Below are 24,942 nucleotides of genomic sequence, written 5' to 3' on the forward strand. Positions count from 1 at the left end.
GATTAAGATGAAATATGGCACTCGGATCGCTATAACTCTGACTAACATTTGGAATCAGATACCGAACATAACCGTTATTGATGAAAACTTTTATGGAAAGATTTACTATGAAGGAAATGTCCTACAACTAAGTGATACATACCATCCGATTTCGTTTTTCACCGAGACTCCAATTTGAAAATAAATTTTATATGTGGAATTTTTATGCAAAATTAAAAAAAAAATAACAATTATTTTTCATTTTTATATTATAGATCCAAAGTAACATTTATTTTTAATTTTTATATTATATGTCCTAGATAACAGTTATTGAAGAATTTTATTTATAAAAGTCATCAATATAAATGAGCTACCGACTTTTATTTTTTAAATCATTCGCATAAAAGTCATTAGCATTTTTCGCAGTTGAGAGGGTGTTGGGAAACAAAAAAATTATTACTACGACTTGTACGAAGTATGATTTAAAAAATAAAGGTAAGTGACTGATTTTTATTTATTACTTTTATAAATAAAAGTTTTCGATAGCTGTTTTGTAAGACATATATGTAAAGACATATAAAAAACAAAAATAACTGTTATTTGCAGATTATTTAGAGAAAAATCAAAAATAATTGTTATTTTGGATTTATAAAATAAAAGTCAGAAATAACGGTTATTTAAGGAGTAATTAAATAAAAGTCAAAAAATAATTGTTAAAGAGCGATTTTCTTAATAAAAGTTGTAACTGTTACGGTCCCTGCTTGGAATAGTTTCTAAGAGTTTTAATTAAACTTGAGTGCGTTTTAACGCCATTTCAGTTCACTAGTTAATATTATTATGCAAAAATTCTACAGGTTTAGGTACCAATTTTCTATTATACTTTTCTCACCCCATTGAAAAAGTGGCAGATTTGTATTTTAAAAAAAGTGTCATCAATTTGGGCTCCTTACTTATTATCTGGTTAAAAAACCTTAACCTTATGATAATTTACGGTCTCTGTATTAAACTACTTGTTGCCTCAAAAAACCTGTAGCTTGAATTACTTGGTTTCATTTAGAAACAATTTAACCTCACCTTGAGATAATTAATCACAAAGAACGATGTGCACTTTTTCTGTACTTATTTTCAGTAGCAACTACATTACAGCACACAAAACAAAAAACAATACATGACAGTACAAATTCTTTTGCAATCTTTACTAAATCCCCACACAATAAAATGCCACTGAAGTTAAAGCAACTATCTATACTAACTCATGCGCCGCAAGAAGGAGCTCAACAACGCTTCACGTCAAACTTTTGTCTTTTATCAAAATAAGCTACGTACACTTGTACAACTTGAGTAATAAATCCACTGAAATCATATCCGGGGCGCGAAGTTAAGCTTTTGGCGTTTATTTTGCTTAAAACATTTATTTAACTTTGTTTCTTCTGCTGTCGTTCTCTACCCATTTCTGTGATTGCATGTACCCCCAGCAACCCTAAAAACTCACCGCTGACGGAATGCTATGCGGTAATACCGGATATACAACGCAGGACGCAGCACAATTTCATTGCATCAACTTAATTCATTTATCAACATCATTCATCACACAACAGGCAGCTGTTTTACACCAGCAAATGCACGCACGAAAACAAACAAGATTATTTTGTAACACCAACACACACACATACATAGATAATAATGTAAGAGGAATGGCAAGAGTTTATAAAAAGAAATTTATTTAGATACTTACATTATTCTCGTCGAAAACTCGAAACACCAGCGAAGCAAATTTACTGGGATCTCCTTGCGGGAAGAATTGTTTGTAGATTTTAATAAAACCCTTTAGTTCAAATATGCGTGCGTGCAAGTGTGTGTACGTGTGCGAGCATTACAAATGTTGGTGGTTTTTGTAGTAATCATAGTTGTTTTTTTTGTACGTTAACGCATTTATATTTGTCACCGGATTTGCCATGAACGTAGGGAGTGAGTTAAGCGCAAATATTAAATGTTGCGTATACGCCACGGTGCCACAAGAAGAATGATACAGCGTATAGCACACAAAACCACAACCAAATATAACATATGACACGCATGCAAGCAAGTAGTGTTACGATGGTTTTTGTGATTTCATATATGCAAGTACATGCGTGTGTAAGTGTGTTTCCATTTTGAAGTACATCAGTTTTCGGAAAGTGTTTTCGCCAACGACGCGCGCGATAACGCCAAAGGCAACGAAGAATCCAACACCCAACGGAAAGAAAGGCAGCGTGACAAGCAAGTTGGCGAAGTGACAGTGACGATGATTGTGTCCATAAAGGCAGAAGTTTAGAAACGAAAGCAGCGATGGCAACAACATCAAAGGGGCAACGCGCCAGCAATTCATTTCGAAATGAATGGCAAATATTTAATTTTCCAGCGAGTAGCAACGTTGTTTTTTTATTGTTTGCGTAATCCATTTGCATCGTGTTCATATTGTTTTTAGTGATAGTGTCAAAGTTGAACACACAGCAACAGCAACAACCAGGCAGTAGTTGTTGTTGTTAAATTGAAGCGCGTTAGAATGGACGATGCGTGTAATTTCACAAGCGTTTTTATGTGTGTCGCATGCGAGTGAAAAAGTTATCATTTGTTGCATTCGTGCGGCGTCCGCATCATCGTCGGTTACAATTGCAGACAAAAACCATGCGACAGTAACAGTAACAGCAGTGGTAACAGCAGCAGTGGTTGAGGTGACGGCGCCAGATTGCGGCAGATTGTTGAGGTTAAGATTGCACGCCAAGCCAGCCAGCCAGCCGGGCATTGTCAGTAGTCAGTCAAGCGCGTAAATTGCGTGCAAATGTCGAAACGATTTTTTTTTTTCATTTGTTGCATTTATGTTGCAATAAAGGATTGAATCAGTCATATCCAAGCACAGAGAGCGTCGTGGTACACATGCGCAGTTATATAATTTTAATTGTGTTTAAGTGTTGTTGTTTTTGTTTTTGTCACGCACGTGTGTGTGTGTGTGTGTCAATCGTTTCATTGAGCGTTCATCGCAGTTGTTTATTCCCACAAAGTTGGCATCGCATTATTGCAAGTTTTGCGGCAGTTTTAAAAGATGCGTGCGGTGTGGATAATTAGCACGTTTTGTGGGCGCATTTAAGTTGTTTATAAATTTTATCCAAGTTTTTGATGTGTTGGTTGATGTCGATTAAATAGAATTAATTGAGAAAAATAAAAGAGAAAAAATATATATTTAGAATGTGTATTACAAAAAACTTAAATTGAAGTTAGGAACATTTTCATTAAGAAATACTTAATAATAAGTATTCATATTTTTATAATTATTTTAGGTCATTAGCGACTATACCACGCATTAATACCTTAAAACGCCTGGTAGTTGATTTACAAAAATTTTATTTAGAAACTCCGAGAAGATAAAACGTTTGATCAGGGTGCGCTTGGGAGATCAGACTCTTCCGTCGAGCAGAAAACTAGTAAAACTCTCTTAGTTCTTTTAGATAGAAAGAAAGTGTGAGAACTATTTAATTCCGAAATGAAAATAGATATGCTATTGAATTTTGGTTGGTATTTGACCTATTGCGCTCAACGATAAATGCCCATACATGTTTCATGTAATGGTGGCTCTATTGAAAAATGTAATAAAAAATGTCTACTTTGGCGCGCTCTTACGAGCAAAAATTATCCACGGCAGCAGGGTTGGCCTCAATTTGACAATTGCTTCTTACGCGTTTACGCGAGTTTAAAATTTATTTTTCCGTTCCCCTTTTCGGATTATATTTGGCTTGCTGTTCACAATTTAAAGTCATATTACAAAGCACATACACAAAACGTTATAAGATCAGGGCCCAGGATCCGTGAATAACCAATTCGAAATTTAATTTTGTAATTACGGCGTTCATTAGAGAGGTGTTAAACCTATGGACATCGTTTAAAGGATTTGTAAAAAGTGAAAGTAAAAATCATTTAGGAAGGAATATTGGAGAGAAATGAGCATAAAAGCGAATAGCATGCCAATCTGCCTTTTATAGAGTGCTGTGATTCTGGCGCGGGCATCCAAGTCATCAGCGACCGGGTCCGCAAATTGCCCCATAGACTAGATCTGATTTTGCAGACAATCAGATTGAAAATCCATTTAAATTGCTAATATTTTTCACAATCACAATCAGAATGAACTACAAAATGAACTTTTCTTCGTATAATCGATATTTTTCTCTTAGATATTGTAGATATACATTTGTTTCAACATATGACTTACTTGCTCTGTGAGTAAACCATTTGGACAGTCTTTCAGGAATCCTTTGTGCCTAGTTAGCATGGAGATTAAATGGAAATGTATATGTTTTCTTAAATCTCTCAAGCATAGAAAATAGAGTACTTACCATTGTCGAATTTCTTTTTCTGTGACTGAAAATAAATGAAAAAAAAATATTGTATCAGTTATTTATATTGAATGCCAATTTGTAGAAAATTGCAAGAGATTCTTTTAATATCTTTTCTTAAAGGAGTTAATTAAAATAATGGTTCTTTCCGCCTAAATCTTAATTGGAAAATATACTAAATTTTTCATATATGTAGTTCCAAGGCGAATTCATACGAGGTGATAGCGGCAGCACAACAACAAAAAACTACACTAACAAATTATACGCAGGATAACAATCATAAGACAAAATATTTACAAAGAACGCATCATTTTGACAATCAATCAAAATATATAAAAAATCTAAAAATTTAAAAAAAATTTACAGAATTTTGAAATTTGATCGTAAAAGCAAACACGTATAAAATATTTTGGCTCAATGAAATTTTCAAGAAGTTGTTTTTCTAAGGATATCAATTTTTAACTTTGAAATTTTTTTCGCAAATTTTAAATAAAGTTATGTTAAACAAATTTTATGTAATGAAAGTAAATTTTTAATTTTTGGTTTGCAATAAATCTTTTTAGGAAATTCATAGATGAGTCAGAAAAACACCTTAAAAAATTTCAGGATCTTTTAAGAGCAGTTAGACTCTAACTGTTCTAACTGTTAGAACTTAGCCAAAATTTATAAAAGTAATTTTCTTTATTTTTTTAGAATTTCCTATATATTTTTTCCTTACGGCCTTAAATATCACCTTCAAAACGAAACCAAAAAACACACTTGCCAAAACACGGAAATTGTGAAATTCAAAATTTTTAGTTTAGTTTAGTTTTCCTTAAGCAAAACTTTGTTATATGATTAAAAGAAAGTTCTGACCAAAATTCATCCAAATCAAAAATGGTTGATTTTTTATTTATTTTGTTTGTATCGCCTTTAAAACTATAATAGTTTTTTAGATATTCAAAAATAAACTCTCAACATCCGAGCAATTGTGAAATTTTCGAAAATATTTTTTATATTATCCTTTGGCAGAACTAAAAAGACTAAAATTCATCCAAATAAAAGTTGTCAATGCTAACCATTGGTTGATTTGATATACACCTATATGCAATCGGTCGAAATTTTTTTTTTTTACTCTGAGTAAAAATACGAGTTTACTCTTAACAGAAAGCGTGTACTTTTTCCTTCTTCACAAACACCCAATTGCAAAACTACAACCAACCTCTGACGTATTTTAAAATTTATCGAAATTATTTCCACACCAATATTCCCAGTTCATTTCATCGTTGACTACATAGTCATTGCTCAATGAACATTGGTACTAATAACAATAACAAACACAATTTACGATTATACTGAATAAACATTTATTTATTATGGACTGGACAGAAAAATATTGACTTTGCACTGATTGCACTCCATTAACGTTGATAAGGACATTCGGGCATGCATGCGTTTGTAAGCTATTGAGCTCTGCAACTACAAATAAATATTAGTTTAAACCGCACCGAATGAAGAACAAATTGCAAGTGATGGGAAGTAAGAAAAGTGCGCAAAGTGATTCTGCTAACCCCGGTCAACAATAATTGCAAGCAACAATAACAAATAAGTATTTAAAGCAGGCAAGCTATGAAGGCCAGTAGAAATGGTCAAACCAATTCGCTAAGCGCAAAATGCCAATGGCTGTCAACGCAGCGCACAATCAACAAACGCCAGCAGCATACCAAATAGCCTCAGCACTGTAACAATGGCAGCTGCAATGACATGGGTTGCAGAAGTTAAGAAATTGCTGGCAGGTTTTGTGCACAGCAAGTGGAGTGTGACTGCGACAATAGTAATAACAAAAACCGAAATGCATCAGCATCAACATCAACGCCATCAATGACGAATGCGACAAAGTCCGGTTGAACCAGTCAGCCAACCAATCAACTAAATAACCCACTCGTCAAGCCAGGCGGTCGGTCGGTTAGTCAACTGGCTCGTAAGTTAGCCCATGAGCTAGTGAGGCGGCAAGCGACATCTATTGAGAACAATTTGTTATGGACCACCAACAGCGCCAGAAAATCAGTCAAGCCAGCAAGTATAACAATCATTGTTGTCACCATCAAAATCTTAAAGAGCTATTGCTAGCAATTTTTCTTCCAAGCAGTGTGGGTAGAAAGCAAATAGAGTTGGAAAAGCTTTGACATAGAGGTTTTTTCGGAGGCTCACATACATGTATGTATACACATATATGTGTAATGTAAAACCTGTGTTTGATAGACTTTTTTGTGCTGATTACGAATCTGTAAGTATAAAGTTTCCATCGGCTTTAGATTTTGAGAAACACGTGGTCAAAGTATCACAAAATCGCTTTAAGATTTTAGGAAACAAAATTTGTCCCCCCATTTTTGTTGGCCTGTGTAATCAATACGTAAAAAATTTAGAATACTTTTGAATAAACTCATAATAAGACAGTTAGGATTGGTTAGTATAGTAAGGCGCTCAGTTCAAGCCAAATAGTTCGCACGTAGGCAACTCAGGCCCAATACGATGCCCTTCTCTTATATGTATGTATTTAATCCTTCTAAATTTTCTAGCTATTCGAGTACTAGTGTTGGGAAGTATCGAGAACCTTTAGTATCGATACTTTTAAGAGTCGGGTATTTTTCAGACTACTGAGTACTTTCTCACTGTACTGGCAACACTTTATTGAAATTGTTATATTAATCCCAAATAATGTAAAATGAATGGCTAAATTTACTGAGTATTTTAATTGAAAACTATTGAAAATTAAAATTAAGTACAATCGTTTACGAATACCGGTAAATGTAAACAAAGCTCGTACTTTTAAGTATCTACTCGACAGTTAATCGATGGATTGGTACAAATCTGATAAAATTGTACCAAATTCATAAATCTACACCAAGTTGCTACTTGAGAGAGTATTTTTGAGTACTGAGTACTTTCGAGTTCATTTCAATTCTGAGTACTTTCGGCATCTTTTGCGAGTACTGAGTACTTTGGAGTACTCAGTATGGATAATTTTAAAAATCGAATTCCTTTTCAGAATCGAGCTCTGATTAATTTTAATGTTGATACTCTCCAACACTTATAAATAGTCTAAGAAGTTGTCGAGAAATTTTAAGGGCATTCTTTATGTTTCAAGGAACTTGCATATAAAGTGCTGAATTTATCCTACCTCTTCCTCATCTTAATGACTTCTATAAAAACTTTTATTCGGAACACCAAACTACACCCCGCGCACCATATATTGACAACTTTTAACGACTTAGGTTATTTAGTTTTAGTTATTTTTATAGAAAAATAAAGTTTATTCTTTATCAAAGTAAATCCAAGTTTCAAACCATGTGGAATATTTAAAAAAAGGACAAGCTTTCGTAAAAATTTCGAGATTTTTAATTAGATTTCTTAGGAAGATTTTAGGTATGCAGTTTTGTAGCCCATTTAATTTTAGTAATAAAATACAACTTTGAAGTGGCTAAACATTATCGTTGATTTTTGGCAATTTTTTTGTTGAAGATGTTACTGATTTTCTCCTTATAAAAAAATCACAGAACACACTTCACATGGAAGAAAATGACGATCACTGTCCTTACTACTTCTGACTTGCACTTTATTTACTCAGAATGTTTCTAAGAAATATAATTAAAAGGATCGAAATTTTTTCGAAAGTTTGTTGATTTTTTTTTTTAAATAACTGAATTTAAATTAGAAAAAGATAGATTGTTAAAACTTGCCAATATGTGGTGCGTTTATAACTATGACAAGGGGTGTACAGATTCTTCATTCATAGATATATGTTGGTAGCTGCTCTCTCCACAACTCGCTAAAATAGCAGTGAAATTCTGACAATTTTAAGCAAATTTTTGTTCGCCAAAATTTACTACATAAAAAGCAGTGGGACGGGCCTAAAAGTATACAACATGAAAAAGTAACCCTATCTCAGATATATACCTTTTTAATGCACTCGTCTGTTCTATTATTTCCTGTTATATAACTGTTTCCCGAAGTCCAGCAGAGACTGAATATAAGCTGTTTAAGAGGTTATAGGATTCACCGTAATCTTTTAAGAAATATCGAGTTAGTCGTTAGATACCCAAATTATTTGAATATTTGTATTAAGTTTCCAGTCGCTTCTGTCGCAAAACTGAATTTTGAAGTTGTGGTAATTTTTCAGTACGCATTTTTTTATGTAATTTTTTTTTTATCATACTTCATCGATTCGATAGTTTAATTTTGAGTTCGTAGTTAAGTCAGCGACCGTGTTTTAAGCTTAAACTTATAATTTTAAAAAATTTTGCCTCACTACTTTTTTTAAGTTCAGATTTTCCTACATTTTTGATTATATTTTTTTCTATGCCTGCGCCGCGTACATATATATGTAGGTATGTCCTTGCCAGAATGACTGTTGCATGCGGCTCTTGTCTGACAGCGCATATAATACAATAGAAATATTTTTTAATAAATTTTCCATTCACGACTTATGTATGTATGTATGTGCGTACTCTGAAACTGATGTTACTGATATCCTCTGCTTTTGAAATTGCTTGTTTTCTTGATGTTATACCGGCATTATAAATACCATGTTGATGACAGAGCTGTAGATGAAATTCTGTTGTCAGCAACAATGCTTGAAAATTCTGATGTGATGTTGAAAAGCAAATATAAAAAATATAAGTACGTATCGCTACCTAAGAGTGAAGAGGCGCCAAGTCCACTTTTTTCAAAATTTAGATTTTGATGCAGAATGGCAGATAATGCGAATCTAAATAGATTTTTCGCATCTTCTGAACCATTTGAAAAAAATCCACTTGTCCCCTTTTTCTTTCCTTTCCTTTAGGTAGCGATATATTTTAGGTAGTGATAAATGTTTAGCATGCTCGAAATTTTAGCGAAAAAATTATTAAAAATCAACGCGACATCTTAGCCACTTGCAAATAGCACTTTATTAAACAAAATTTTGTAGAAATTCATATTTTTTTTTAATATTCGTAAACATTTTTTATAAAACATTTCAAATTTTTATACCCGAGCGCACTTGTGCACAAGGGTATATTAATTTTGTTCACATAACGGTTGTTTGTAACAGCCAAAACGAATCGAGATAGATATAGACAAATGTATACATAAATGATCAGGATGAAAAAAGAAAGCGATTAAGCCATGTCTGTCTGTCCGTCCGTCTGTCCGTCTGTCCGTGTACACGATAACTCGAGCAAAAATTGAGATATCTCAACGAAATTTGGTATGTAGGTTTCCCTTAATCCAAGGTAGGTTGGTATTGAAAATGGGCTTTAATCGGACTTTAACCACGCCCACTTCCCATATAACGGTAATTTCCAGAAATACGAAAACTGCGATATTTTAGTAACTACTGAAGACAATTCACTCAAAACTGATATTTACAATAATTTTTAGACGAAAAATAAGAATATTATAAATTTTTGGAAAATGGGCGTAGCCACGCCCACTTATGGTTACATGTGTATATCTTGGTAACCGCTGCACCAATTTCTTCCAAACTTGGCACAGTTGTTGGCCTTCGCACAACATACCAACTGGCTGAAAATTTTTAAAATCGCTCAATAACCACGCCTACTTCCTATATAACGGTAATTTTCAGAAATACGAAAACTGCGATATTTTAGTAACTACTGGAGATTATTCACTCAAAATTGATATTTATAATAAGTTTTAGACGAAAAATAAGAATATTATAAATTTTTGGAAAATGGGCGTAGCCACGCCCACTTATGGTTACATGTGTATATCTTGGTAACCGCTGCACCAATTTCTTCCAAACTTGGCACAGTTGTTGGTCTTCGCACAATATACTAAATGGCCGAAAATCTTTCGTTGATTGAGAATAATCCTTTCCTTGTGTTAAAGATGATTTTTCATATTGTGCGATAAACACTGATAAAAGCTAAGAAAGCCAAGTTATTTGCTCATATAAGCGTAGTGGCTTAAGTAAAAGTAAAGAATTATTTTCAATCAACAAAATTGTATTATTCACCTCAATTTTACTTTCTCCAATTTCACCGCTTTTTCTCAAAATTGAATATACCATAAAATGAATTTGTAACCAAGCTTTACATATGTCCTTAAATAAAAATATTACAAAACTTTGAATTCGCCGCAACAGTGGTCTTACTAAATCCCTACTAACTATGTATGTGCATATGTACACTCTTCGTCAAATGAACTGAAAGCAAATTTACCCTAATCTTGCATTCAGCACTCGTTTCATTTTTCTTTCCTTTTTTCTTGGATTTAAACGCCACCCCTCGTATTTTTCACACAACCATGTATGTACATCTTTTCCTTCTTTTCTCCTTTTTTTTATTTATTCATTGTAAACATTATAACAATTGTGCCGAGAATAAGAAAAACCAGCTGCATTCAACCTCTGCAACTATTTGCTTTTGTTTTGTTTGTTTATTTTTTGGCTGTACATTGCAAGGATGCAACATGTCCCAGCGTGTACTGCATAAGACAACGCCATGAGCACGCTGTTGACTAGGTTGGCTAACAAAGGGGTTTTGATTGCGCCACAGCCAGAGCGCCGCATCATGTACACTAATACTTAGGCAAGCCACAGCTATGTAAAGTAGTAGAAATATGTATCGTGGTGTGTAGGAGTAAATAAATAAGTAGAAGTACAAAAATCAAGTCCAGCCGCATTCACAGGTGCACAGTTAAGGCAAGTTCGTATACGTAAATTTCTTTTTAGAATTTACTCTAATTTTCTGGACTTTCCTTCTTGTAGGTAAAACCTTCTAATTCCCTTGACCGCCATGGTATGGCATTCATACACTTATGTATGGACATACCTATGGCATTTACTTGTGCGCCACACACTTCTAAGCTCAAGCATGCATCAAATACAAGCTGGCTGCCGCAGCAAGAGCGAGTGCAACGATAGCCTTTCTATGCACCTGCACTGCTGTTGTTCTGCTGTTTGTCTTGCTGCTGCACTGTTGTGTCGAAAGCCGATTTAATTTTCAGTCAATATCACTTATTTGAAAAATATGAAAAACAACTACAACAACAACGTAGATTGTATTCAACATTGAATAATAAATTTGTGCAAGTGTACTTATTTACTTGCATGCGGCTGTTGCAGCTTTAGCTCAGCTTGTTGCATTGTCATGTAAAATGCATGGAATCTATTAAAGATAGAAATTTGTGGAAACAACACAAGTGAATTTTACATTTTGCTCACTCACACAATCGCATGTGCTTGTAGTTTGTCGTTTCATTGTTTAGTTTGGTTGTTTGTTTGTTTTTTTTTTCTTTCTATTCAATTTTCATCAAAATTTATTGTGATTGCATTTTAAATGAAAATAAATATTCAGCAGTTTGGAGAACTTGTTGAATACATACATATATACATATATGTAAATCACCTGCATTTGTTTGATTAACAGTTGCTCATACGCAGTGGCGCTGGCGCAGTTAAAATGAAAGTCGAAAAGGCTAAATTTGTATTGTTTGCACAGAAGGACTTTTTGAATTTTGTATTTTTTTTTCGAATATACATACATTTCAGATTTTTGTGTGAATATTTGATTAGCAATTGTTAAGCTCCTAAATGGCATTTAGCAGTTTGCTGTGTTTACGCAAATGTTATGTGCATTTCTTTCAAAAAAGTTCGAGCAAAATAATAAAAAGATAAATTTCGGAAAAATTTTGAAAAAAACTAACCGTCCCGCGGAAACCAATAGCAAATGTCTGAATGTACTTTTTCTCATAAAAACAATTAATTTTTCTGAGTCGGCGTACAACCGTAGGTTCTTCCATTTCCGGTTTTCCAATTAGTTATAACTAAACTGAAATTTCCAGCGTCTGTTAAACAGTAGGTGCTTTATAAACTTTTAAGGTTTCTGGCTGTATCACTTGCTTGTAAACCTTCATGTAAACCAAACTTCCAACGAGAAAAATTTGAGGCTGCCGAAGGGATCCTCTATTTTGACTTCGACCTCCACAAAAGATGACCGATAGCGAACGTGTTCGCAACTGCTCTCTGAGAGCGCTCTGAAAAATACCGAAGGGCAAGCAGTGTAACCACCGTTTCCACGGCAGTTGAATAAAATCCGGCCAAGGACTGCCACTGCAGCTGATTCCTCAAAAACTCGTTGGTTAATTTTAATGCTGTTGCAATAATAGTGGAAAAGTTTAACCCTTTCATAAAAGGAGAGCTCGAAAAAGGTAATGGTGGTCAACAGGAAAAACGCCAGAAGTTATTATTAGAAATCTATATGACTAAAAAAGATTTCAAAACCATTACTGATTTCTGTAGCCAGAACTACGGCGTCCCAGTGATCGATATCCATAACATACTGTAGGAGATCTTTTCTACTCTGAGGGATGATAACAGCACCAGTGAGAACGATAAATATGAGCCCATGGTCGGGGACGACGATTATTTCGCGACTGAAATACGAAACGGTTGCTGGAGCGGATGGCCTGCCAGCGGAGCTGTATACATTGTAATACATTGGGCGACAAAAGAAAAATGTGAATAACTTTCGTCTCGATGCATTGCGGCAAAATTTTTTTTCTGCAAATAATTGCTAATAGAACGTAGAATAATATAAGTTCAAAAGCCAATTTAAAGCCTCTCAATGATATTTAAAAAAAATTTAATAACTTATATAAAAAAAATGTATGGCCAAATAAAAAATAAAAATGGGAAGAAAACACCATCATTCTCGACTGTTTAAAATGTGAGCAGAATCGGTATTACCAATCGCGAGAAAACAATTAAAATCTAAACAATTTCGAAAAATGTTAATAGCTATAAGTTCGAAAATAATTCAAATTTCGAAAAATTGTGAAACTTGTATTTTGCTTTTATTGTTGTGAAGCATAAACAGATAATTGCCCCAAAAAAACTGGACCCAGCAGTGAGTAGCAATTTATAATAATTTAAATAATTGAATATGGACTTGGGCTTTGCAAAGAGTATTTCGACTGCTGAGTGGAAGATCGACCTATCTCTGCAGCCAGTTCGAAAACGCCCAATCTCAAAAACTTTTTCAAGATGGCCCTATTTCAGAATTTTATTGAAAAACACTCCATCTCATAATTTGGTTGAAGAACGCCCTATTTCAGAATACGATTCAAAAATGCCCTATCTCACTTTAAAATCTATCGTAAATGTGCTGATATAGGGCGTTTTTGAATCGGCAGCTGAGATAAGGCGTTTTTGAAACGAATTTTGAAATAGGGCGTTCTTCAGCCAAATTCTGAAATACGACGTTTTTGAAAAGTTTTATTGGAATAGGGCGTTTTCGAACTGGCTGCCGGGATAGGTCGATCTTCCACTCAGCAGTCGATTTGTATTTCGATAAAAACCATCTTAATTTTTTTTTCGTCAAATATTTGCTACTTTAATGATGTAGCAATAATGAGTATAACATTCAAACCGACCACTCGCAGCGCAAATAGTATTACGTATACGCAACGGCACGCTTTTATACATACCCAGTACGGCATAGCTCAACCAATTACCTCAGGAAAAGTAATTTATTTCTGCTTCTGTAAGAACTAACTTCACATTGATGTATAATCAGGTAGCAGCATCACTGAGATAAACCAAATGCTTACACTTCTGATACCTTTGCAAAAACATAATTCAATATTAGTTGAAAAATCATGCCACTCTGGGCAATGAGCTATTCCAGCATGAAAAGAACATCTGCAAACGAAAACTACCGACTTTAAAGTGCTTTAAGCCAAATGCATTTTAAGGTAGTTGAAATCAAATGCAGAGTCGGATAATTGACTGCTTCCTAGAACATCGCCATATTAAAGTCAACAGTTCGCTCTAGGGAAGAAAGTCAGATCTTCAATTAGTTGTGATGGGTAAAAAACTTGTTGAGCATCAATATTTAAAGTTTCTTTCCGTACTGGGTATGTACATATGTATGTATGTATATGTATGTTGGTTACTAGCACACTTGTGTGCTTGCGTTAATAAGTACATTCGCGTTAACGAGCGCTTGCAGGACAGCAAATATTTGTATGTGCAGTGTAGCTTCATAATTGATTTCATTAATTACTGGCCGGTTGTAGTGGTGTGCGTGCAGGGATATTTTGCACAAGGCCGCAATGTTACGATGAGTTGATGGCGATTGATGGCTCTGTGGTGTGCATATCCGGTACCATGTATATAATAGTTTGTATGCGTGAGTATAGTTACATAATATAAACATTGGATGATTACTTTCATATGTACGATTATGTAAAATAATTTCTCAATGCAAATATTTACATATGTATAAGCGAATACAGTAACGTACGCATTGATGCGAACTAACGCCAAACCACATGTGTGTTCAGACGACTCATATTATTATCACTTTCGCGATTAAGCGAGGTTCAGAACGTTTGCATGCATAGATACGTATTAGGGTTGTTGATTGGTAGTGTAATAGTTGTAGTTGTAGTTTTATAAATTTTCCCACCAGAGGTCTTGAGTATGAAGTTATAGCCCAATGACAAATATACATAGATACTTATATGTAGATATTAGGGATGCCAAAAAATTGGAAAATTGAGATCCAGGGATTTCATAATTCAATAACCGAAAGCCTTTAAACACCTCATGAAATAAAACTTCTTAAAACTTACGATTAACTGATTATAAAACTCAAATATTTATAAATTCCGACAATTCTTAAAGAAATACATTTTTTTAATTGTATTTAAAAAACCATGTGATTGAGGAACGTATGCATCAAAAATAACAATGTAAATACCAGGTACTTTTGAAAGTAAGGATTAATAAAAAAAAAACATTAAACAAAAATATACAAAAAGAGTTCTCTAAACATGTTTATTCTACTGCATAAGGAAATGGCGAATTGTTTGCCAAGGGTGTACGATTCAAACGGATTCAGTTGGTCGAAATACGTGTTACTAGGTGTTTCTGAATAAAAGCTCACACCAATTTTTTTTTGTGCCGGTGTTTGTTAGTAGTGCACTTAAAATCTTTTCGTAAGAGCAACAAAGCATTCAAAGAGAAACTTCCAGCCTTGACCTGAAGTTCTTACATACAAAATCTGCTGATGAAAAACATATTTCGGCCTCAACACATTTAGGCTGAACTGCCAAAAGGTAGTCATAACCCATTTGAAGATAATGACCCCTATTTCCTCTACAACAAAATATTTGAACTTCTTTTACCAACACATCGGATAAATTATAATTTGTTTTCGATTTGAGGAAGTTTCAAAAAATTTAAATTTATTTAAAAACTTATTCAACTTTACCTTCAAACTTTCTTTTTCGTTTATTCATTAAAATCTCTTCCAAAAAAGGCTCAGGCTGCAATTTGAAAAGTACAGTTTCAAAACGATAACGATTCAATTCGATATTACAAATTCCGCTATTTTCAGGACCTCAAAAACACCGGGATCCCGGGACTGTTATCTCTAGTACATATGGACAACTCTGTATATAGTTATATAGTACATATATACATTAGGGTGGTCTTTAAAAATAAAATTAACAACTTTTACCAGTAACCGGACTTTGAATTGAATACTTTTAATTCTGTATCATATAATTTAATAATAAACATTCCATTTAATTGTTATACTACTACCCGGGTAACATCTTGACACACATATAAATTTCGATCCCGTTTGGAGTCGGTTAAGACGTTTTCATAGTTTTCTTAGGGTAATCTGAAGTTTGACTTCTGTGCGACATGCCTTAACCGACTCCAATCAGGGCCAAAATTTGAATGTGATATCTTCGACTATGGTAGTATCGATTTTGGGTATTGGGATGAAAAAAATAATAATTTTAATTTTTGGAGTCTCCATATAGGAATCTGAACTTTTCCCCCTATGCGACTCGCCTTAACCGTCTCAAATGGGAACCAAACTATATATGTGATATCTTCGAGTAAAGTAGCAACGACTTAGGGGTTGAGGCTTAGGGAATCTGATGTAAAAATTTGCCTGCTACATTTAAGGACCACCCTAATATACATGCATGCTCTATTAATGGTCAACAGTTACGCCTATAACAGCACGCTTCTGTGATCACTAGACATTTGAGCATTATGACTGCCAAGTGAGCAAAAGCCAATCATGTCAATCGAGTATACACCATTACACAACACGTCAAGTGTATAGTGCAAACAATGTCATGGCATGTTGCATGTCATTTTGCGATATGTAAGGATATTGAATTAACATGTTAGCGCATGGACACACAAAGTAGTATGTTTAAACACATAACTACCTATCATATCTGCATTGGACTGTGTCGCGAAAACAAGTTAAATTACAAATAAATTTATTGGGCTTTGGTGCCAATTTCGAATGGATACTTGAACGTGCAATGCAAAGAAAAACTCAATTTCCGTATGCTACAGCCATATAAAAAGGACAGCACAAATATATAAAAGGAAGCTTCCTTTCTTTTGTTTTTACGACGCCAGTGAAGGATTATGTTTAGTAAATGCATTCTCAATAATATATGTAAATCAACATATTTCTTTCGGTAGTCAAATTTCAATCAATAATCAAATTTGTTAGTTTATCTATATTCTATTTATGAGTCGTTTATTTTGAAAGTGGCATAAGACATTGCCACCTTTTGTGGTCAAATGGTTGGTTACTTCTATCTGAGTTCGAAAAGTATATCTTATTTTATTAGTTATACACAAGTTATATGAAATTGTGGGTGTCAAACGCAGTGTTGCCATCTTTTGATTTTCAAAAAGCACCAAAAACTTGGAAAAAAGCGTTTTACCACACTAAAAGCACCCATTTTTTTTATCAAGGGATGCTTTTTTCATAACACAATACCGAAGTACTGCAAATTAAAACTGGTATATCTCAAGAAAGAAAAATCGAATCACATCAAACGAAAATTATGACCTAATTAGAAAAGAGCAAATAATCTGATGTTTTCGTTATATAACCTCAAATAATGCTAAAAACCGTGTTTTTGTCACTTTGAGGTTAGGATATCTCAAAATTCTAGAGCTAGAGCAATTGTGAGGCCAGATTTGTATTCAGCACCAAGAAACGATGTGTTTTACTCAGGTGGTAAAAAAAAATAAATGTGTACAAATAATTAGAAAAGAAAAAACAAAAACTTAACATACTTGCGTACTAGCATTTTCAACGCGAATAGAATTTAACAATGTGGGCTTGCAACTTCAACTTTTTATCAATCATGGTTGTATTTTAGTCCATTTCAATTTGTACATTCTTGTAAATTCAGTGCTGCCACAGCCTTAAATGTTCCAAATTATTTCAGGTTTTAACTATCTCGAAGTAATTTTAGTTCAGAAAAAAGCACTAAAAAAGGCACTAGGCACTAAATAATTTTTTTTGGCGTTTTAATTTTCAAAAAGCACTAAATCTAGTGCTTAAAGCACCAAGTTGGCAACTATGGTCAAACGGTTCTTCTCAGCAGGGGAAAGTTCACAGTGCATTTTGAAGAGGGATGCCGCCGTTCACACAAGTTCTATGAAATATTAAAATATGGGTGTAGGACAGTTCGTCTCGACAAGGCTAAGGTTCGTAGCTACGGCGTAAATAGGGTTGCCACCTGTTTCAAAAGTCGAATCTTATTAAGTCATGCACAAGTTGTATGAAATATTAAATAATATTACGGATGTCAAAGGGTTCGTATCGCTGATAAGAAGGTTTATATAGCTCTATTTATAAGAGGGTTGCCACCTGTTTTAAAATTCGAATTTAATTATACCTACTATACACAAGTTATATGAAATATTAAACTATGGGTGTCAAACTGTTCGTATCGACGAGAAAAAAATTTCTCAGTTATGGAGAGGGTTGCCACCTTCTTTGGAAGTCAAATTTAATTAAGCTATACCAGGTTATATTAAACATTAAAACATGGGTGTCCAGCGAAAGAGTATTAAGAAATATTCAGCTTTAAAGTTAAGAATATATTTGAGGTTTTTGAAGAGGGTTGCCATCTGTTTAAGATACTGAATTCCAATTATATAAAAAATTAAAAGGATTATTGCAACATGGGTATCAATTGAAATGGTACGAAAAAGGCTTCATTTCCAAACAACATGTTGGAGGGTTGCCACCTATTCATTATAATTGAAAATCTAGAATCATTTGATTTATGTGTCTACATTTGGATATCTAGATTAAAATATTTTCACCACATTCACTTACCTCATGTTACACTTTGGGGTCATATATATTTTAAAAACTCCATTTTCTGCACTTCATTGCCACAATGGCATGTAAAGCAATTTCACATTAGCTGGGCTGTGCATGTCAATTTTAATATTGAATTCATTATATCCCGAAAGGCATTTGCAATTTTCGTAACATATAATTTACACATTTTCATATGAATTTTTCAGCAAAATAGGTATTTAAGCAGAAGCGATGAGAGAAGACAAAAATCAAAAGGAAAGCAAATAATCAAATAAAGTAAGATAAGCTAAGTAAAAATTAATTCGCCATTTCCACCGCCAGCTGATACCTGCATCACTTCCCATTCGTACACCATTCGCGTGGGCAATATGCAGCGCATGACGCGAAAAGCCACTTAAATGTCTTTTGCATTTTTAACGCAAAATATGCACAGCGATTAAGAGTAAAGGCGGATATAGAGAACAGTGTATATGTATGTAGCAGGATGAAGCAGGCAGCATGCAGCAAAGTGATTCCGCAACAACTGCTGTGCTGCTTAAAAATATTTTGTTCTTGTTTCCTACAACTCGCTCGCTTTCTGCGCGTAATCGATATTTCCTTTGCTTGTTATACTCTGCGTTTGGTCCTGCATTTTTAACTTTCTCCATCCTCTTCACATCGCTTTAATTCTTTCTCTTCGCGCATTCTCCTCTGACTGTGGTCGCAATTATCCTGCAACTAAATTGCATTCCCTTGCTTAAGCTGTGCTGCCTTGAGGTATGCAGTTATTTAATATTGGTCATGTGGCACGTGCGACAGCTTGTCAAGCAACCAGGCGAGCGTCGTTCCTTTTTCACGGTGTCCACAATTTGAGGAGAAGCAGCAGCACCAGCAGCTGATGTCCTTGTAGTGGCGTTTGCAGTTAGTGCTGCTTGGGCTGTCGCTATTATTGTCGTTGTTGGGAGCTTAAACGTGATTTCCCAACAAGCAGGCAAATGGTGAATGCCGCCAACCAACCAGCAATCAGCGTACACACAGCCAAGTCGACTTTCATCTCGGCCTATTCAAAATGCTGCTGGCACTTCGTCTTTAATTGCCACAATGAAATTCCAAGATTTTCATGCATTCATAGCACAAGTACCTACTAGTATGTGTCTGTTTGCTTGCTTTAATGTGTGAACATCCTGCTGTGCCCATTTCGTTGGTTTCCCTTGAGTAGCTCAGCTTCAATGAATGTGCAATTAAAATGCCTTCAGCAGCTGGCCATTGTTACCACTCGCAAATCCTCTGAATCACACTCACATATCCTTTAAGCGTGCCCACGCACGATGCTTTCTTTGTTTCTTTCCCCTCTCCCCTCGTTTGGTTAGCTTCATCCTCCATTGGCTCTTTCAATTTGGATTTCACAATTACAATCACATTTCCACTTCTACATATTCACTTTCGTTTGTTACGTTCGCAATGGAATCTCGCAAATATCGCCGGCAAGCTGGTAAAGATCTTTGCTAATGGCTTTATGTATGTATGGGTATATGTATTTATTATAAGCTTCTATATTCGTGAAAGGCTGTTAGCGTTGCGTTTGTTGGCTTGCAGGATAATTCGCTGGATAATAGCACCACAAAAGCGTCTGCATTCAATATACGTATGTAGAGCTGTCAGCGTTGCGCCTACCTTTCTTCGACTTTGTCGTTTGTTTCGTAATTGTTTTTACACTAATGATGATTATTCTGGCGAAATAGACAAATTATACAGTCTGTACTTGATTATGCTTTTATGCGCAATTATGTGCAAATGTTACAATATGCAAATGCGATTGTTATTGGTTTTGCTTTTGCCTTTAAAGCCTATTAAAGTGATTATTATGCTGTAAATAATGCAACAAAATTAAGGATCAGAGACTTGTTTATGCAAGGATTAGGCAAAAGCGATCGCAATGGCTGAATGGTTAAGTTGCGTGCTAGCACTCCGTAAGACGTAAGTTCGATCTCAGCAGGCTACAAAAAAGCTTCTCATAAAATCCGTTTGCAATTTGGAGACAAAAGTGTAAACACCAAAATATTATTACTATTATTAGTCACTGGCCGATGAAGTACATTTTTTTTGTGGAAACTAAAACCAACAACGTCTGTAGGAAATTATATCCAGATAGCTTACAGTCGACGCCAAATTCCTTGAAGCTCTACCGAAAAATCTACAACTAGATTATACTAATCCTCTGCTATGTTTAGACAGCAAGTTCTTCATAATATTCCAAGGAGGAACGAATTGGAAGGTGCCACAGACTTAAATACAGGGTCGGCGGAAATATATACCGATGATCCCAAGCTTAGCAAAGGAGTGGGTAACAGAATTTACTTTGGTAAACTCGCACTAAACCTGAGTTTCCATTCTGATAGCCAGGCCGTCATAGAATGCAAAAGGATTTTCAATCTGCTGGCATTAAAATGCAAGAAGAGTGTCGGAAATATTCGAAGTCAATTCTGCTTAAGATGCGGGTATACCTCCAACTTCGTGCAAACACAGAAGCTAAATACCAGGTCGTATGTGGAAAAATTGTGTTGATATGAAGCGAAATACTACCACGCATGGCCACGTTTGGATCACCGCCTATGCCTTAAAATAAACCTTCCCCTGCGAAAAAAAGCATTGGCCACCTTTTTTCAAGATTTGTGCAATTCCATAGCCCTCTGTGTGAAGTTTTTCATCCTCAGCGACTGATGTTGGTGGTAAAAAAAGTACAAACCTACACTTAAAAGTAATTCCTCTTGATGTGGCATCGCAAGAAGCAGCCCAACAACGCAAATGGTTCAACACCTCGACACATGGGACGACAGCTGCACAGTAGAAGAAGAGACGATGCTGTATGATATGAAGCGTCGCACAATAAGGTGGGAGCCTGTCAGAACTAGGCTCAGTACCAGCAACGATAATGTTCTGGTAGGAGGAGTCATCGACAACGAAAAGATAGAATGGCCGAGAGAAAGACTGTGCATAATTAAACCAAGAAGCGGCCACCTGGTATTGCTATCTGGCAAAATATCTTCAAATGCATTTTCAGTCAGAGGAGTGAAAAAATATTTATTGGGATATTTGGATATACATACAGACATACATATGTATATATGTACATAATATTCGAAACATTTAAAGGGCTCTCAATACGTAGAAAAAATTGAAAATCAGCTTATACCTCTCAAGCAAAAAAGCCCTCATATGTTCAACAACCAGTCTAGACTCTAGACTTATAAACGTAGGGCCGTTTTCTTCCAAGAACCATTTATAGGCATTTGCATACGCGAGCAATTCAGCGACCATAATTACAATTTATCATGTGAAAGTTTAACTTAAATGCTTTCCACATCATTTGTGGTTACAAAAACTTTAAACTCTAAAGTAGTTATTCAGCAAATTATTACAGTTATTAGGAAAATTAATGACCCAGTAACCAAAAGTGATTAAGCTTTTCGGGCAGGGTATAAAAATACACAGCGTGGTAGGTAGGGATTCGTGTAAGAAATCGGTAAAAGGGAACCTTCCTATCGTGGCAGCACCTGTAGCAATGTTGTATGTATGTACATATTTTGACTTCCATTCGTAAATGTCAAATGCACGTATACGCATGCACATGCTATGAAGGTTCGCATTAACTCACAAAATCATCAGTGAAAAGCCACACCATTAATCATTCCACCATTCTCAAAGCATTTATCCGCTGTCTAATGTCCACCCACAGAACAGGTAGTAGGCAGAACAAATAGCATGTAATCTACGAAAATTCTTTTGAAATGAAAAATAAATAAACATAATACAAACTTGCCAAGTTAGCAACTGTGTTTTAGTGAGAAGCCTTTTTGAGTTCACTAAACTAAGAGCATATTGAATGGAACAATGAAATAACAAAAGTCCAATGCAAGAAAGCATAAATAAAAAAGAAAGTGATATAACCTAAAAACTGGCGTATTTTTTTCATTGAATGCAATATCTCCGAAACATGTTTAACTCTAATGGCAGTGAGACAAAAATTATATTTTTTTTCAAAAATTTTTATCGCTTCACACTTTTTATTTAATAACGGATTTACGACGATTGCCAAAGCAGATCTCTTTAGTCATGGAATCATAATGGAATGCATACTAGAGAATTTGTTATAATTTTTTTATCTGAATACTAAAAAATTTCCACTGCAGAAAATTGCTTAAAAAATAATAGAAACCTGGGGGCCAATTCTTGTTCTATAAAACCTTCAATTGAAAACATTTTTCATCATTTCCCATAAAAGGTTGATTATGTGTTCAAACAAAAATAAATTAATTTGCGAAAAAAAAGTTTTGCGGCTGTGAAAAAAACAAGTTGGGCATTTTTCTCAAAACTATCATCTTTTGATAAAGAATACCACCAGATATGAGTAGGCGTTTAGAAGGTGGTTAGTGTCGTCACAATACCAAAGTATGGCCAGAGTCACAAAGCAACTCAAGCTATTCGTCTGCAATAGATGATAGCATGCTAAGTCGAAGAAATTTGTGAAATCAGATGTAAGTATGCAGAGTACATATTTTTAGCCGTCCTTATACCCCATAAGGTTTCATCACACCTTCTCGAGAAGACGCTGACAAATTGAATTTTTTAACAGCCAAAAATAAAAATACACACCCATATACATATGTACCTACATCCCTCTTAGTTTGTAAATGTGTATATATGTACATTAGGGTTCTTCACTCCCATACAAAAAAAAAAACTGGTACTTTTTTACCATCGGAAATATGAAATTTGTTATACTTCAAGATTTCAGCCAAAATATTTCGTAATAATTGATATTAACTTGAGCTGGACGCACTTAAAAATACCTCAAAAATCTAATCTGAATATCTTCCCTGAAATATTATGGCGACAGTCTTAAAATATAACAAATTTTATAACTCCGGTGGAAAAACCGCAACCTTTTCTGGTGATGCACCTTAATGTGTGTACATTCACATATACATATACATATAGTGGTACATAAATTATCTTTTTTTTTGTGCGTATGTGAATCGAATGAATAAAAATTCATTTGGCATTCAAAAGTGCGCAAGAAACTTCAGACACTAACAAATATTTCGTTGCTGATTTTTTCTCTCAACTTTTCACTTTATTGCACTCGAACTTTTTCGTTTGTTTGTAGTTTTCGATGTGCTATAGGTAGATATGTATGTACACATACTCGTGTGTTTCTGTATACTCACAAAAGCATATATATACAGACATATGTACATTCGTAGTCAGATATCATGGCGGGCACACAAACCGCAAAATTGTGGCAAAGCATTGGTTTTCACTTGGAAATGCGCGTTCTCGCACACATGCACATAAATGTATATTCGTACATACAATCCTGCATGGAAACTCACTTGCACATTAACATTTGCTGCCTGTTTTCACTTAATAGTTTTTCCAAATTGTTTTTTATGCCAACGCTTTTTTCGGCACTGCCAAGGTTTCACGCACACACAGATGCTGCTTACATCCACGTACACTTTTTACACCACCAAGGCGCTGTAGTTGGCGCACACATGCAAAGCAGTTTACACGCATATGCTGGCAGTATACTTATCCTAATGCATTCGAATAAAAGTATATCTATAAAATTTAATATCCTCCGCACTTTTGTGGTGCTTATGCTCCTTTAGTTTCAACAAGCATTACTACTTGGAACTCTTTTCTCCGAAGTGGCATGGCAAGAATCCATTTCTATTTTCAAATTTCATTCTACCTATTCTTTTTTTTAATCCTTTAGTTTATTTGCCTACTTATGCATTTGTGGTTTTACGCATTTCAATTTTGGCTCAAATCCAAGTAAGTCAAGTTGATTTTAGGCATCAAACTGAAATTAATGTGTAAGCTCTATTCTCTTACTGTGGTAGAAGAGAAAACGATTACAATTGACCTATGCACACACACACACTCAAAGTCTATGTGGGTATATGTATACCTTCATATCTATATACATATATGGCGTGTTCCATACCAAAACGGACTGGGTTCACACTTCATGTGTTTGATTTGTTTGAAATTTTTATAAACATAAATAATAAATTAATAGGATAATTTGCAGTTGATTAATACATTTTTAAAGACTTTATTGCACAAAAATAAAAATAAATCGATTTAATAGTTTTCCAAAAATAAATATTTTTAATTTTTTTTCTTGAAAAAATTTTTTGATAAAAAAAATACTTTTGAAAATATGCCATCTCAAAAAAAAATTAAAGAAAACACAATGGTAGATCTGAGTATTGCACAATATTTAAGTATAAATTAAAAATTTTTAAATTTTTTTTAGAATATTTTTGAGTATGCAGTTTTGTAGCCCATTAAATTATAGCATAATAAAATGCAAGTTTTAAGCGATTGCAAAACCGACGACTTTTTTAATTTTTTTTTTGAGATGGCATATTTTCAAAAACTAACTTGTTTAT

At 34.5% G+C, this 24,942-nt stretch overlaps 1 protein-coding gene across 1 annotated transcript in view; it reads right to left on the reverse strand.

Annotated features, from left to right (window-relative positions):
* Positions 1 to 24,942, reverse strand: part of LOC118733520 (frequenin-1) — a 69,294-nt gene that overhangs the window by 27,492 nt on the left and 16,860 nt on the right. The window contains exons 2-4 of the mRNA XM_036462936.1: positions 4,347 to 4,371; positions 4,223 to 4,271; positions 1,715 to 1,804 (exon numbers count right to left, since the gene is read on the reverse strand). Of these exons, the coding sequence (XP_036318829.1) occupies positions 1,715 to 1,804; positions 4,223 to 4,271; positions 4,347 to 4,371 (164 nt within the window). The remainder of the gene's footprint in view (positions 1 to 1,714; positions 1,805 to 4,222; positions 4,272 to 4,346; positions 4,372 to 24,942) is intronic.

Source organism: Rhagoletis pomonella, unplaced genomic scaffold, assembly GCF_013731165.1.
Source record: "Rhagoletis pomonella isolate Grant_MI unplaced genomic scaffold, Rhpom_1.0 Rhpom_scaffold_00002, whole genome shotgun sequence".
NCBI classification, from domain to species: Eukaryota; Metazoa; Arthropoda; class Insecta; order Diptera; family Tephritidae; genus Rhagoletis; species Rhagoletis pomonella.